Source organism: Urocampus carinirostris, chromosome 9, assembly GCF_059441175.1.
Source record: "Urocampus carinirostris isolate Australia breed hairy pipefish chromosome 9, RoL_Ucar_1.0, whole genome shotgun sequence".
In the NCBI taxonomy this organism is placed as follows: Eukaryota; Metazoa; Chordata; class Actinopteri; order Syngnathiformes; family Syngnathidae; genus Urocampus; species Urocampus carinirostris.
The window spans coordinates 19,745,591-19,762,993 of NC_142357.1; the positions used below are offsets into that span (position 1 = coordinate 19,745,591).

Sequence of the window (17,403 nt, forward strand, 5' to 3'; positions counted from 1 at the left end):
CACGCATATACAGTCCCATTAATTGAAATGATAAACAGTAAAGCAGCAAGGAGTTATAGCGCTTCAACAGAATGCAATATTGATGATGCGTGTCCCTTGCTGGTCGATGTTGCTAGAAAAAAAAGTATATGTCTTTATTTTATCTCAAAAACATAATAATACTGGACAAGAAAGAAAATAATACACCTGAACATATTAATAGACAGGATTACAGAGTGTTAGGAGTCCTGATCGGGGCCATGTAAGGCAGAAGCGATGAGGCTAAAATGCTAATAAAGACACACAAAAAAGCCATAACACAAATGTTTCTTTCTTATACTGAACTTTTGGCTGATAAATATAATCAGAAAAAGTAAAGTGTATCCAAAATAAAAGGAAAAGGGAAAATGGTTAGCTTTAGAAAACACATTGAATAAAAACAACCTTTTTCAAACCACAAATAGTCTTAAAAAGCACAAAAGCATAGGTGTTAAAAAAAAAAAAAAAAAAAAAAAAAAAAATGAAAACATGTTTATAAAAAATATCAAATGAATGGGTGAAAGTATAATGGACCTTTTTTTTTAATTGTTGATAATGCAACACCGAAGGTCATCGAGACACTCACCAATACAGACGAAATCCTTCTTCAATACGTCAGGAACATTGAGGCCCCTCATATGGGCGGGGGCCATGCATTGAGTGAAGGGGGCCAGACCACGCCTCGCCCGCAGCCAATCAGAGAGCCATGACAACTGACAGTCGCAGTATAGGTTGTTAGAGTGAAGGCGTCTGAAGATGAAATGAAAATGAAACAAAATCACATGCTAGTTGCATAAAGTTGCATAAAGTGTGGTTCTCAAAAGCACCGCCCCACTTTAAGAAATCTTCCCTATTTTCTCGGTTCATGGATCCCTTAAACGACAGGGTCGTAGGGGTACCACTCCCTGTGGTGTGTCTTGGGCAAGTACGGAATGGCGGCACACATCCCTCTGAGGCCGTTTTTGAGGAGGTATAGGTTTGCTACCCCACATAAAACAGTGTTACCAAAAGCGGGAGAATCTTCCTCATCTGACTCAGATACAGCACCTTCATCATTTGGTTACAGTTGTTTTTCAGTGAATTTACTATTTTTTAAAATACTCTCATACTGTTGTCGACTTTTAATAATAATAATAATAATAATAATTTCCTTGTATTGTCATTCTGTGTAACAATGTACACAGAACGAAATGTCGTTTGCACCTGACCCGTTGTAGCGAGCCGATGCAGCCGCAGCCAACAGAGGGCGCCGCCGACCACTTTTTAAGTCTTAGGAATGACTCGGCCGTCTTTAACATATTGCTCTTATACAGTGAATCATAAACAGTGGGGTGGGCTCCTCTGGGGTCGCGGGAGGCCCTGTCATGTGGGGCGAGCGCGTTTGATTTCAATGAACTTTTTTGTTCAACTTTCCTAGAATAAAGTGCAATCACACATCCACTGTATTAGGGTGCAATGGCGTTGTCACTGGCAGAGTGTTTTGTTTATATCTAAACTCCACACAGTGCATTAACCAGAGAGTATCAGCTCCGAATATGAGGTGTAGACACAAAGTGGAGGAGGCTCTCAAGTAACCCCATGTAAATATATTACCATGGTTGCAGAAAGAGGCAAAGAAAAACAGGGTAGAGACCAACAAAAGTCTCCTCCCGTAGCACTTCAATGCGACTTTGGAGGGAGACGAGCAATGATCGGTGTGCTTTCTTTGTTAAGAATGTTGGCAACAGACAGCATGAAGCCAAATCAATTACTCTTTCATTTAATGACATTACAAGCCAATCTTGTTTGTAAGACGCTTTAGTTATTCCCCAGCGAAAATGTGCCGAAAGGTGTAGATTTGCCATGGACGTAGGTGATGTGTACCATCAATGTCAAGCAATCTCGGTTTTGTTCACACTAATATTATGTAATCCCTTAAAAAAAAAAGATTGATCGTCTGGGGCGTGAGTGTATTTCTTCTTTTGAATGGGGGGCGAGAGAAAATAATTGAGAAACAGTGCTCTAATACAATAATCATTTATTATTATGTATTAGTTTAATAATTATTTTGTCAAGGGCCGGGTGCAATATTCCTGCCCCTTTTCACATTGACCTTTCTAACCGAAACATGACAATGTGACAGGGAGGAGACATAAACGTGTGACCCCCGGTTCATGATGACTTTCAAATTGAAACAAAGTAGCTCAGGAGGTAGAGCGTTTGTCTTGGGATCAAGGGATCCTAGTTCGAATCCCGGCTCGTCCGTGTTACATGTCGAAGTGTCCTTGGGTAAGACACTGAACCCCTAATACCCCCAATAAGCAGGTTAGCGCCTTACATGGCTGCAAGGCCGCTATTGGGAAATGTGGAGCACATTGTAAAGCGCTTTAGGAAGTCATTGACTTGAAAAGCGCTATATAAATGCAGATCATTTCATTTCATTTCATTGTATAATACTGTACTCACAAAAAAAAAGGTTTCTACTAAACTGAAATAGCTTATCATGGGTTGCTTTTAGAGCGTAACACTCGCAGGAGACAAGGCTTTCCTTTACATAAACATCTGCCAGGTGAATGTTTTCTATTTCCTTCTTATTTTACCCAAAATATTACTTATAAAAAATCATAAAATCAATAATATTTACAAGTGCCAATTGAACCAAAACATAGTACTGTACTTTGAAATATTTGATGTAATTTACCATTCTGCCCTTCTCAATCTTTAAATTGCAATTTTTCCAGTGAAGACCAACAGCAAAGGTACAATTGCTACAATTGTCTTTAGTGTCATTGATAGCAACATAATGATCATTATTTACAGCATGATTAGACGTGGCACTCCAGGATAAAGACTTAAAGAGTAAAACATAAATAGGTGGATAAATAAATTAATGAATAAAACAAAAGGATGGTGGGTGCAAAAAGCAGTAGCTCTAAGATTGACCCTTGAGGAACACCTCAGGAAAATATATTAATATAAAAAGCATAAATGTCAGGCTAAATAGCCACAACTATTTACAAGGTAGTTCTTACAGACTGGCCTAAGTTGTTAGTACATGAGAACACTAATGTAATGAAAAGTAGTGCAATGTCATTTAACATGAAATACTACCAACCAAAATTGTGCAAAAATACAGCATGCACTTCAAATGATCCATCTTTTTCCAAGCCGGCAAAAATGAGAAAGAACCAAGCGGGAAAATGCCCACGTCTGTATGACTATCCAATTACGATCTCACGTCATGCGCAGGTGACATTCATTCGAGGCAATCCATGCCCGTTGAGTAAATGGCACTGGTGGCGCTAAATCTTGCGCAAAACCAGCTCCCAGACGGCTAATACTTGCCGGTGGATGCATTAAGGGATTTTTTTTCCTCCTCTTACAAAGCTGAGAGACTCTGCGGGTGGACACCTTAAAAGTCGTTAGGGGGGAGTAGTTGGCAGGGAGTAAAAATGGCAGGACGTCTTGTCAGCGTATTATGTGGCAGCCGGGATATCTGGCCTTTCGCGAAACGGGCCTCGCTTTGTAATAAAGGCGAGGACAAATCCTGTTATGGAACAGAGATGGGCTCATTGATGCTAGCAGCGGGGAGAACCGCTTTTAATACCGCGCTCCCATTATAAATCCCGTTTATGGCCAGACCCCCGCATGGAGATAGCAGCGTCTAGGCCCACCCTTGGCTCCAGCCTTAATTACTGACAAGGAGGATTAAAACGTGGGGTACATCACGCTCTGTGTGTGTGTTATACTTGGATTTGCGGGTACTTGATTGGCTTTATTGTACTCCGTGTTGGTGGTAAGTGACATCTTAATGTGTGTATGGGATCATGTGATTTATGGTTTTGGGTGATTTCCTGAGAAAACTGACTACGTGCTTGTTTGTCTTTGTGTGTCCTCGAACCCCAAAGGGCTTATTTTTATGACTGTTAAATACATATTTAGCGAGTGTCATTAATTTGAAATATAAAACGAGATGAGGAGACTGAAAAAAATATAAAGGCGACTTACTTAGCATCTTAATTCGTAACTGCTTTGACTTGTGATGCTTCTCAATATCCCCCTGAATCCCACCCTCATACCGTACTTTACGTATTATAAGGCACACCAGTTCATAAGGCGAATCCCTGAAAAATAGTATTTTGTTGTACATTTTTCATATACAAGCACACTGGGGCATGGATTTAAAACTACAAGAGCTACTGAAATTATTAATGTATACTTACCTCGCAGTATATGTTAGTACAATGAATGATAAATGATGCTGTCCAAAATGGCAAAAAAATTGTAAGTAACGGAAATTGAGCAGCTGGAACACAAAGTCTATCCCCTAGATCACTAGATATACGAATGACAAATGAAAGCGATTAAATTTTATTTCACTATAACACTATTTCTACGCATGGACCCAGAAACGATTGTTAGAGAAAATATAAAACAGAAAGTCGTCTTGCAAGCTATAAACACAAAAAAACACGGCAAGTAATACACATCGTTAGTGTATCTGATGATTAGTCGGACTTTGAATTTATTTATATCTTCAGGACGAAATTTCGGGCAGCACGGCGGCGCAGTGGTTAGCGCTTGTGCGGCACTGTTCATGTCATGGGAACCTGTCGTGGGTTCAAATCCAGCTCCAGACTTCCTGTGCGGAGTTTGTATGTTCTCCCCGTGCTTGCGTGGGTTTCCTCCGGGCACTCCGGTTTCCTCCCACATTCCAAAAACATGCATTTCAGGTGAATTGGCCGGTCCAAATTGTCCCTAGGTGTGAATGAGCGAATGAGTTGTCTGTCCCTGTGTGCCCTGCGATTGGCTGGCAACCAGTTCAGGGTGTCCCCTGCCCACTGCCCGGAGATGGCTGGGATGGGCTCCAGCCCCCCCGCGACCCTAATGAGGATAAGCGGTACGGCTGATGAGATGAGATGAGATGAGGACAAAAATTCTGTTTCCTCCATTCGCTAGCATTTGTTTCTGCCATCGAGCGTCAGTGTGATAAAATGTAATCAAGATCACTGGTGTTCTAGTGGTTAAGTGTCAGCGCTGTCGACTCTGCCACCTGGGTTCGATCCCTGGTGCATACCGTGTTTTGCGATTACGGACGGCCATTTTTTTTGTCATTGCACAAATACAGTATGTTGTGAAATTGTATTTAATAAAGCATATGCATGAATACTGTATGCAATTCCAATCTTATTTGCGATTACGGACGGCCATGTTTTTTGTTTGATAGATCATTGCACAAATACAGTATCTTTTAAAATGTCATTTAATAAAGCATATGCATGAATACTGTATGCAATTCCAATCTTATCCACCGTGATGATTATAAGTACACATTTGTTCATATTTAAAACAAAATAACAGCAATAACTTATGGAATTACAAGCTAACTTGAAAAAACAGTTTTTACTTATTGAAAATAACTCAATAACATATGGAAATAAAAAGCTAACCTTAAATAATAAAAGGTTAAAACAAACAAAGAAACATTTTAAATAATAATGAATAAAAGTTGTTGTGTATTTTTGAAAAATATTGTGTTAGGGTTACTTTAATGGGGGATCCAAGATAACGAATACGGTAATTTTGGATATTCTTTTGGAATGATTGACAGGTCAAGCTAACTGGCAGTCCAACCATTCAAATATTGGAAATCTTGCTAATTTTCTGTCGTGTCTTCATGTATCTCTGTTTGCGAACCACACGTGGAACAATCCAGGGCAGAACTAGCATCACTGCTAATCCTGATGCTAACACCCATGCTAACCCTGGGGTTCCTACTCCCTTTGCATTGCCAAATTCAAGCACTTTTTAAGGACTTTCAGAGCCAATTTTCAAATGTCTCCAAAACCTCAAACATATATGTGATTTATAATCGTATGTATGCATTTATCAAGACATCTGGTTTTTGGATGTTAGGTAAATCACGAATACATTTGTGGATTTGAAGAATACTCGTGTAAATCTCTGCCCATATGGGTGTTGGGTAAACATGAGATATGTAGCTTACATTTTCAGCTGCGGTAAGTTGTTTCCATTACAATTCAACACTGTAAAACACTAGCCTAAAATTCAAGCATTTTCAAAGATTTCAATCACCCGTAGGAACCCTGTAACATTGATGCTAACACTTGCTTTTATTAATAAACAAGAAAAACACTCGTATCACTGCTATCCAGAGGTGGGTAGAAACGTCGTACATTTACTCTTTTTCATATCCAGTACATTTACTCCGTTGCATTTACCTGAGTAGGTTTTGGGCAATTTTGTACTACGAGGTGTATTTTAAAATCCTTTAAAAATACTTTTACTTTTACTTGAGTAAATTTGTGAACAAACGGTACTTTTACTCCACTACATTAGGCAACATTTAAGTTGTTATTTCGTTACTTAATAAATCCCCTCCACGTAAGTCTTTTTTATGACGGAGACGTTAACCAATTAAACTTCACGTGACCATTTTCAACTTCAGCGGGGGGGAAAAGTTGATTACGGATGAAACAGATCAAAAATGTCGCTTAGAAATTCCGACTATAAAAACACAGAAGAGGAGGAGCACCCCGAGCCTCACATATAAAGCATGTTCCCCTTAAAAAGAGTGCAAAGCACCAGCTACAACATGCAATGTCTCCTTTGTTTGAGTTCAGGGGCTAGCTTGTTGTTCTGCTTGCAGAGCCTGTTAAGACAAGTATTGGGGCTCTAAATGTGGTACATGGTGCTACATGTGCTTAATTGAGACTCTTTGTGATTAAAGGCTATACAAATAAAAATGACTTGACTTGACTATTTGATTTACATTATTGTTATTTTATTGTTTATTAAAGCACTTGAATTTACGTGAATTATTTTCATTGACTTAAATGTATATTGTTGTTGATTGGATGGACTTTCAGCTTTTTATGATCTGATTGGTTGTTTTAAATAAATCAATAAATATGACCTTGCCACAGTTACTCAGTACTTAAGTATTTAATTAACCAAATACTTTAATTTTACTGAAGTAAGTATTTGGATGACTGCTTTTATTTCTACTTGAGTAACGTTGTCCTGAAGTAACAGTACTTTTACTTGAGAAAAGATTTTGGCTACTCTACTCTGCTGCTACCCCAGATTATGATACTGATGCTAACACTGATAACACTTGCATTTAGAAACAAGCTAGGAAAAAAATACCATCAATCATGACTCCGATGTTAACACTGTTGTCACTTGCTAACATGAGCCGGCGTAACGACACACTTTCTAACTTACGTATGTAAATACATGACAGCGAAGCTTCCATGGGAGAGGTAACACCGGGACTGAGAAGACAGAGTAATGAAGCAGAATAGGCAGCGGGAGGCGATTTTGTCACGTTTGCTGTCCGTCAGTTTTGACAGACTACACAAACGGACGCTCCGATGAAAAGATATCGGCGGCTCGCCACTCAATCTGCCGCCGACTTGTAGCCCGAAATCCAATTTTGCCCGGTTGATTTGAAGCGGCGGGCCGAGCGTGCACGGGCAATCGCACAACCACGCACACACTCGAACATTTTGTGATTGGCTTGGGGATTGAAGCTGCCATTCAAATTTCAGCACAGAAATGGTCATAAGGCAGAAGTAGATTTTTCAGAATCTGTGTTTTGTTGGTAGTGCTACACCGAATGAAAAAAGTCTATATTTCATCCACTCATAAGCTTCACAATAAGTTCTACTCATGGTAACTGAAATTGAAAAATTACCAAGCAGATTGATAACCTCCTAGCTTACTTACCCGAATCACTGTTGACGATCGCAATAGCAATTAAAATGCTAATGTGGTTGACTTGATTGTTTTTGTTGTTGATGTCTTTGACAGTAAATTACACTCAATACAGTGTTTGTGGAATGCGGATAAAGAAGAAAATAAATAACTTGTCCTTATCCATCAATCCATTATCTGCACCGCTTATCCTCAGTAGGGTCGCGGGGGTGCTGGAGCCCATCCCAGCTATCTTCAGGCAGTGGGCAGGGGACACCCTGAACTGGTTGCCAGCCAGTTGCAGGGCACACAAAGACAAACGACTCACTCGCTCATTCACACCTAGGGACAATGTGAGCCGGCCAATCAACCTGACATGCATGTTTTTGGAATGTGGGAGGAAACTGGAGCGCCCGGAGGAAACCCATGCAAGCAAGGGGATAACATGCAAACTCCACGCAGGAGGTTCGATCTCAGAACTGTGCCTCACACTCGCTAACCACTGCGCCGCCGTGCTGCCCTGTCTTTATCCATAATTACCTTGAATGTGTGGTCAGATTCATTTGCCCACATTAAGAAGTATTTTTTTCACGAAGTAAATAATTCCCATTTTAATATTTGTTGCCAGATAATAGAAACAATGCTAGGTATTTGTTTTCTTAAATACATGATAAATGTATGTATGTACAATATTTAAATGAAAAATAAATAAAATCATCTGATATGGCAGACCTGGAATAGTTCTATTAATTGTAGGCATGATTTTTTTCTCCTTCTGCTGTATTCCTTTTTCCAAATAAAATAACAAAAAGATGAGTACACGTATCTAATAAAGCAAAAACGGGATGATTCTGCTAATTTTATAATGATTTTTTAAAATATAATTTAGCCTTATGTAATGTTGAGTTTTTTCTTAATCAATTTCCATTTGTTGGCCTGGAGAGGGATTGGCACCACCAGGCTGTTCTTACCCAAGACACATCCGAGCAAATGATTCCCCTAATAACTTGGTGGTTAAGTGGATCCAAGCCAGCCAACCCCATCCTCATTTTAAAGGGACGTTGTGTATTATATAGCACCTCCTATATGTCAAAAACATAAAGGAAAATGGTGCAGTTTGGTCACTTTGGGAGCCCGTTGTTTGAACACTTCCTTATGCTTTGTAGTACAGTACACACTTTCGGTCTCAATACACAATACGGCGACGTCTAGTGGTTAAATATAGGTCAGTGTCCTGTTAAAGGGACAGTGTATACATATTATGTAATGGTACAAAACTGTATTTGATTAAAAAAGGCAAAAATACATAAACTATCATAAAATATTGTAAATACCCGTAGGACGACAAATTTAGTTTTATTCTTACTTGTGCCCTGTAACAGTAATTTTCAGTTATGCTATACAATACAAGGATTACACAGTGTCCCTTCAAGTCTTCTATACCCCCACAATTTTGAAAAAAAAAAAAAAAAAAAAATCGTTAAAATAGGAAGAATTATATATTAATATAGAGCAGGGCAATGTAACATGGGGAAGTAATCATTTTAGTTTTTTTACCACATTATTATTCATGTTTTATTGATTTTTTTACATACATATTTGTAATGATGCATACAGTCTGAATAGGATCTAAATAAAACAATAAACGTGCATCATCACCAATAAGTGCTCTCAAAATACATTTTTGATTGATTGGAAAGTTCATGCACCTAACGTGTGAGCATATTTGTGTACGGTACTCACAGGGTCCGCAACTTGGGCATGTGGTTGAAGCTGGAAAGTGGGATGAGGCTGATGTTGTTGTTGTTGAGAGTGCTGCACACAGAAGTGAAAGCGAAGAGCCAGAGAGGGGGAAAAAAAACACATTCATTAGCCGGCCGGTTCCAGGAAGTAGGCGCTAATGCACATCACAACAAATGGCCAAGCAATCACCCGCCACAAATCGTACCAATAATCGGGAGAACGGAATGTCTCGTTCTTCTTGTTTTAAAACGGTTGCATCGAACACATTTTGGTTTCACGTGTATAACACAGGTCGAAAGGGTTTACCAAAGGTGCTAGGTAGGGCAGTTACAGAGAAAAGGAAAAAAAAAATGATAACCTGAAAAAAATGCAATGTAAATTGGAGGTAAAATGCAGTAAGTTCTAATATAATCTAATATATATTTTTTAAGGCTTTTCTTGTCTGATATTATATTTCAAGTTTTGAATAAACAGCCAGTGATCTTGAAAAAACTGGAAACTTTCTGTCAATGCTATTATTTGGTAACAATGTATGCATATACTTTTTTATGATCTTTTTTTAAATCTTGAGCCTTTTAAAAAAAAAAAACCTTAATGGTGAAAATGTATTATATTTCAAGTTTTTAATACATAATCAATCATCTTGGAAATACTCGACACACGTCAATGCTATTATTTGATAACATTGTATGAATATTCTCCTTTTGTAGGATTTTTTTTAATCTCGAACATTTTTATTTTATTTTATTTTTTTGCCAAAACCTCAATGGTGAAAACGTAATTGTATTGTTGATAAAATATTCTTTCTAAAATACATTTAAATTGCTCATATTTTAAGATTCCCTCTCTTTGTAATTATATTTTTTGTCATTTGTCACTTTTACATGTTGAGAACTTTCGGTTTAACATATTTTGTGAGGTAGATGAAGTGCTGCTTTTGTGAATGAAAATGTTTGTCTCTATGCAGCAGTACGGTCAGGTTGATGTCTGGTGAGGCACAGTCTGATTTACAAATAAATGAACCTAGATAGATCATTTTCCATCATGAAAAAAAATCCATGCAATGAAAAAATATTACTGATGGCTTGACTTGCTTTTAGCTTACTAATACTCTCACTAATTTTATTGTTTAAGGTTGAAGTGTGTGCCAATTAGGAATCCTTGGTCTCACTATCTCCCTCTATAAAGAGGCAAGATAATTGCGTGCCTCACTCTGTATCTGCAGACACTCAGCACAGTATTACATTACATACTAGTAGTATGGATAACTCCTTTATACTCTTAGCAATGTCACCACGAATGAAAGAGTCGACCGCCAACACCAGCAAACACAAATCGCCGGCTCCACGATTGCAGATCCGATCGATTTTCACAACTTTTCATGGCTGCAGATAAAGTTAGACAATAAGAGGAAGGCAAAGGCATAAAACGGGATCCATCAAAGCGGGCCAGCGGGGACCTAAAGGATTGTTCTATCCTTTCGCCTTTTTTTTAAAGGCACTGAAAGCTCATAAGACGGCCTTTTTTGGAACACAACACTCACGGGACGGCCAAATGCATCAGAAAATTACCTCCTGTGTAAGCAGGAAAAATCACTCCAAGGGTTTCAGATATCTTTTGATAAAACTGATGCCAACATTTTTTTAAAGGAACAGAGTGTATTATTTAGTTCCTCCTAGTGGTACAAAAAACATTATTCATAAAATAAAACAACATCAATTTGAATAATGGGCAAAAATACATGAAAAATCATATCAACGTCCATTTTTAAGTATTTGTACATTCTCAGTTAAATGCAAATTTGTATTTAAAGTCAGTTTTACTTGAGACATTCTATTTTTTAATACTTTATAGTTAGCATAATCCAGTCAGAAGTAGGATTTAGCAAATAAATATGATTTGCACATATTATAGTACTGGTCTGTCAATGTGTTACCAAACCCTAAAATTCAATTTATTTTTGTGAATACGTCAAAACACATCATTTTTAATGCCAATAAATTGTTTGCTCTCCCCTCCTATTTTTTATAAGCATTAATTATTACTTTGTTGCCATGTTGTGAAACAAATCATTGCTCTAATTAAGTCAGGTTTTACTTTTTGCCTTATCAAATGTTTACAATATAAACCCCAAACTGGTTGACTCCCCAGAAAATGGGTAATTCTGTTAAAATGCCCCAAAACCTGGGAAGGAATGTTTATAGATATAAAAAAGTAAAAAAAGGCCAAAAAAATGTTTTTTTACACGACAGTGACAAACATAATACATGTGATAGGTATGTTTTAATCAACTTAACATACTGGAAATGTTGCCCAATGGGCATTCTGTATTATTTAGTAGAGGCATGTCAAACTCTGTTAGGCTAAAGGGCTGGATACAGACTTTATGTGCTTTTAGGGAACGAACCAGTTAAAACAATAAATACATAAATAAATAAAATATATTATATATATATTCAGCTTTTTGTTTCAGTACTATGCATCATTCACCCAATGTGTTTAGCCTACCCTACACATTATAATCACATATGATAAAGGCTGTTTTCTAAGCGCTACATATTTATTAAAAAATAATGGCAAAAACCCCCCAAGATTTTCATGTTTGAAATTAAATGTGTTAGCAGTTGTTTATCTCAACCGCTGAGTAAAAGCGTCTTGACATCAACTCACAACAAACATCACAAACATGTACACATCACAAACAAACTCAAGTCACACCTATAACTAAAAATATGTATGCCTCCATTTTCATAGTGCTTTAAATACATAAAAATAAAATACAAAATAAGAGTTTCAATAGTGTATGGGCATCCGATCAGACAACAAGGCTGAGCCTACCGAAGCTGGGAAAATACTGCACAATGTTGTCTTTAACATGGAACCAAACTGGACGTGAGCTATTTCACACCTATAGTGCACTCTAGCGACAGGCAGGAGCACTTGGTTTGAATTTATCAGAAAAAAAATTATATATTTTGATAGAAATGAGCGAGAGATTTGCTTTTTTTTACATACTCAGAAATGTTAGACTGGATGGTAAATGGTAAATGGTCTGCATTTATATAGCACTTTTCAAGTCAGTGAAGACCTCCCAAAGCGCTTTACAATGTGCTTCACACTTACCCATTCACACACACACTCACACACCAATAGCAGCCATTGGGGGGCATTAGGGATTCAGTGTCTTGCCCAAGGACACTTCAACATATAACACGACTGGATCTGGCCTTAAGGCTGAATGCTTGTCATGCCTGATTTAATGCCTCCTAGTGGTAAAAAAAATCTTCATTTAAAAAAACAAAACGATAATCACAAATACATGAACCGTAATGTTCCTTATGCTTTTTACAACTTGCTTTTGGTTGCACTACATTATACAGCCACATCTAGAGGTCAAATATTATACACTTTTTAATTTTTTTGGGGGGGATAATATAGATCGGCCCAAGGAAAAGGTTCCAATTCCAACAATCACCGTATTCATTGGAAACAGCCAAAAAGTAGCCGGCCAAAACACAAACAGCCCACAGTGGTTTGTTTGAAGCTCATGTTGTCACAAGTGGTCCAAATGGACTCATTACACGGGAGTTTCCGTGTTTATGCTGACAGGAGCTCGTCCTCAAAACAGGCGTGTTGATCTTACGAATTTGCCGTCCTTCCGATTGCTCGAGCCTCCCCCCGTGGCCTCTGTGGCCTTGGTGGGAGGAATTGAGTTTCACACCCGGCCACTTCCAAATGCACACACCCGTCAGGGGTGATTCCACCCAGTCTATATAATTTAATTGTGGAATAACAATCATCCCCCACTACAATTTCCCTGTCAAGTTTCCTCCCACTCTTTTTCAGCCACCGGTGTTAGACTTAAACATCTCGGCTTTAACACAGTTTTGATCGGTTCGAACAAGTCAAAATAAACGGCAAAGATTGGTAAAATCCCGAGTTTTGCATGGCAGGGAAAATGTCTTGTTTTTGTGACTGGGTTCTACGTGTTGTATGCAAAAAAAGAAAGGGAATCTCTTGCTGGAAATGAAGTGAAGACTTAATTTATTGAGCTAAGGCAGGCTCAATTGCTTTTTCATGAATGCCATTACACTTGATTTGTTAAAAAAAGAAAAAAAAAATGCTATACGCTTGCTGTTAGGTTTGTGTTTGGTTGGCCTCAAATTAACAGCATTCAAGCTTTCGTGATTATTAATTAGGAAACACGACATGGACCCTTCAACTATCTTTTTGATCTTGCATCCAATCTCATTACAATGCATCATTGGCCTGACTACATAACAGTTACTTATGAAGCAGCTATTTAACAATGGAAGTTCAGATACATATTAATATAAATATGACCTGGGTGACTCATATTCTCCAAATAAATAAAGTACACTATACCTAAAAGAGAGCAATTGGCAAGTCTTTACAGCTATTTTGTACAACTCATAAAAACATAACGTAATCTTGAAAAAAAATGAGAGTCGCTTTAAATTTGGTTAGTATGTCTATAATTTACTCAAATTTGATTATTTTCAACCTATAGTTTTGACTTAAATGATTGACCAAAAAGTTCAATTGGGCCCTTTAAGACTCATTTTAATGAAACTACCTTCAACTTACTTTCAATATATATAAAATTAAAATGTAAAACAAAAAAAGATAAATAATATTTATTGTTTTGTTGGTGTCAGAAATGTGAGGTCAAAACATAAAACCCAAAACACTATCAGACAAACTAGGGCATTTTTTGACACATCTGTGTTTACAGTGAAAGTGTACAGATAAACCCCCAATATCAAAAGCCTTGTTATATACTATGGGTAACCAATGTATCTCGCTGTCTTTTTGGCCGGACACTTGACGAGAGTATTTTTGGGGAAGTTACAGGCATTTCTTATTTCAAAGTTTAAATTATTACTGAAGGATGCACTACTCCAAAACTAGTCCAGAATCATGAGCCTTCAGCTGGTACAAAATGCTGCAGCGATGCTTTCAACTAAGACAAGAAAGTTTGATCCCGTCCCCCCGATTTTAGCTAACCTGCATTAGCTCCCTGTTAGTTTAAGGTGTGATTTTAAAGTTCTGTTGGTAGTATACAAAATCATGCAAGGACTTGCTCCCTCATATCTTTCAGATTTAATTTCCCCCTATGTTCCGGTTCGGAGCCTTCACTCTGAAAATGCTGGTCTCCTAGTGATCCCAAGAGCCAAAAAGAGATCCGCAGGTCCGAGAGCGTTTTCCATTCGGGCCCCGGTGCGCTGGAATGCTCTCCCCCCTGAGATTCCATCTGCAACCTCAGTGAAAATGTTTAAATTTAAGCTTAAAACACACACTTCTATTCTATACCATATGAATATCTATATTTTATGTTGATAATATGTAATATTTGCCCTCATGTAGGTTTTAGATCAGTGGATGGTGTCATAATAGTCTGTAGTGTCCAATAGTCTTTGATCTGTGCAGCCCTTTGAGACTCTTTGTGATTAAGGGCTATAGAAATAAATATGACTTGACTTGATAAAAACAAAATTAATCAAATAACCTAGAAAGTATTGCCATTACAAGTTGAATTTTCAAAGTGTTTGTAGCATTATAATTATTCCTAAACTGTCTATGTATTAGTGTGGGGTGAACCCAAAACGTGCTCAAGCCATGCAAAATATATAGAAATAAAAAGTCTGTCTAACGTCTGTGATTAAGTAATAGAAACTTGGAAAAAAGCTATAGATACAAAATCAAGGAAAAGTGAACATGTGCACTGATCCTTCGTGTTACCAATCTTCTTAAAATACAGTGGAATACAGTGTTTCCGAACGCCTCTCAGTTCGAACAAATCGGAGTCCGACCAAAAATTTCGTGAAATTCTTGCTTTGCTGTTCGGTCCAAAAATCGGAGTTCGAACGCCGGTAATGCGTGAGTGTGTACGCTAGGGTGCGATGCTGAGCGGCGTATGGGTGTAGATCGCTTTTTTCGTGACCAACTGTTATCGCGTGCGGACGTGCTTTGTTTTGCTTTCGCTTTTAATATAGGTGTTTGAAGTGTTTTATCCCCTAATTATGCTTCCGAAGTAAGTCAGTGCAAGCAGCAAAGTTGGTACAGGTGAAAAAAGAAAAGTAGTGCGTACAACTATTGCATTTAAGAAAGAAATCCTAGCACCACAGTCCACCTGCGCCTTTTGCTGACCACCACAAAAGTAAGAAATCCTATTCATAATTGTTTTCTTCATCCTTATTTTATTTCTACACGTTCTGTTAGCGTAATCTTTCGTACGGAAGATTACGATAACGCAAACGTACGATTAGCCTGGGTTAGCATTATGTTTACGTTGAACATTCAGGTAAACATTGAGGGTGTTGGAACGGAGCCCAATATTGAGGGTGTTGGAACGGAGCCCCCTTTCCAATGAACCGCTCACCACTTGTTGTGGCGACCCGGGTGCTAAATGACTTGTAAACGACCTGATTTTTTTATTTTTACACGTTTATGTTAGCGTAATCTTTCGTACGGAAGATTACGATAACGCAGACGTACGATTAGCCTGGGTTAGCTGTATGTTTACGTTAAACATTCAAGGTAAACATTCAGGGTGTTGGAACGGATTAAAACGATTTACATTATTTTTAATGGGAAAAATGATTTCGGTGATCGAACAAATCGGTTTTTGAACAGGGTTCTGGAACGGATTATGGTCGAGAACCTAGGTTCCACTGTACATCTATTGGTTTTTCAGTTTGGTTCAGATCACTAAAATCAGCAACAACAAAAAAATATTTATAACGATTATCGCCTTATCGGCAACATTTAACTTCAGTTCCTTAGAATAAGATCCTCAAAGTCAGCACACAAGAAACCAACACAAATTTGTATGTACCCTTAATGGAACAAACATGTAAGTACAACAAGGTGAATTTCTCAGCAGTCTTGATCAAGCTCAATCAGCCTGCAGGGCAAACTGTCCGCAACGGAGGCCCAACGTGACCACGTGACCAAATGATAGGCAACATCGATTTTACGTTCGATATAGTCATCCTCGCTTCCGATCGTCTGCATTAACGCTCCCTCTGTAAGCAGATGTTCCCGCAATATGACCACGTAATAAACCGCTTATGTACTTTGGCAACAGGTGTTAAGTGGTGGTTCTGTATTGGAAATGAAATAATATTTTGTGAGCTCGTAGAGAAGATTAATTGAGCGAAGTGTATAGTGTTATTGTGTAGTAAGATAAAGCCTAAGGAAGTGCAGTATTTAGCTCCATATAGTGTACAGTTGCTTGGGCTTTTAATGCTTATGAAAGAGAGAGAGAGCATAAGATGTAAAATAGTCAAAGGTGATACAGTATTTAAAAAAATGGCCTCATTTCCCCTCTTCATATGAACAACATGAATTAATCTACAACTGTTGCAGTGTCTTAGCAAGAGAAGCAGGAATGCAGAGACCTCTAGCAACAAAACAAAAAGGCATACCTCTCGTCTTTGTAATTCTTTGAAATGCACTCACTGTCAATAGTGTGTCAACATCTAGTGGTTACCATAAAGACAAATAGATTTATCTCTGAGGTTTTATTATAATCACAAATTAAATCAATATGTCAAAAACTAAATACTGTGCAAATGGCTTGGCAAGGTTGTTCCTTGAATTAATGTTGAACTGCACTAAGGCTGATGAGCCAAAAGTCCGTTGCTTTACTCCCAGTTTTGAGAATACCCTCTATATACAAGAACCACCCTAACGCACACCCAACCTTTAAGTTTTCTTAGGTTAAAAAAACATGTGCGTTAAACAAAAATAAATATGGTATTCATAAATTGTTGTAAACTTTCAGATAGCAGTCAGCCGTCGGGCAACAAGGATTGCCGTCCGTCACCGACCGTGTTTTCCCAAATGTCCGCTCAAAAGCAGAGCTTAAAGGGCTCTTTGAGTTTGATGAAGAGCTCTCAGAATCTTGGCCCAGGACTC

General features: G+C 38.0%; 1 protein-coding gene across 3 annotated transcripts in view; it reads right to left on the reverse strand.

The window, feature by feature from the left end:
- The window catches only part of slit3 (slit homolog 3 (Drosophila)), a 354,995-nt gene that overhangs the window by 117,254 nt on the left and 220,338 nt on the right, over nucleotides 1-17,403 (reverse strand). For all 3 annotated transcript variants that reach the window (XM_088344825.1, XM_088344827.1, XM_088344826.1), the window contains 2 exons: nucleotides 9,460-9,531; nucleotides 605-768 (listed from right to left, as the gene is read on the reverse strand). In XM_088344825.1, the coding sequence (XP_088200951.1) occupies nucleotides 605-768; nucleotides 9,460-9,531 (236 nt within the window). The remainder of the gene's footprint in view (nucleotides 1-604; nucleotides 769-9,459; nucleotides 9,532-17,403) is intronic.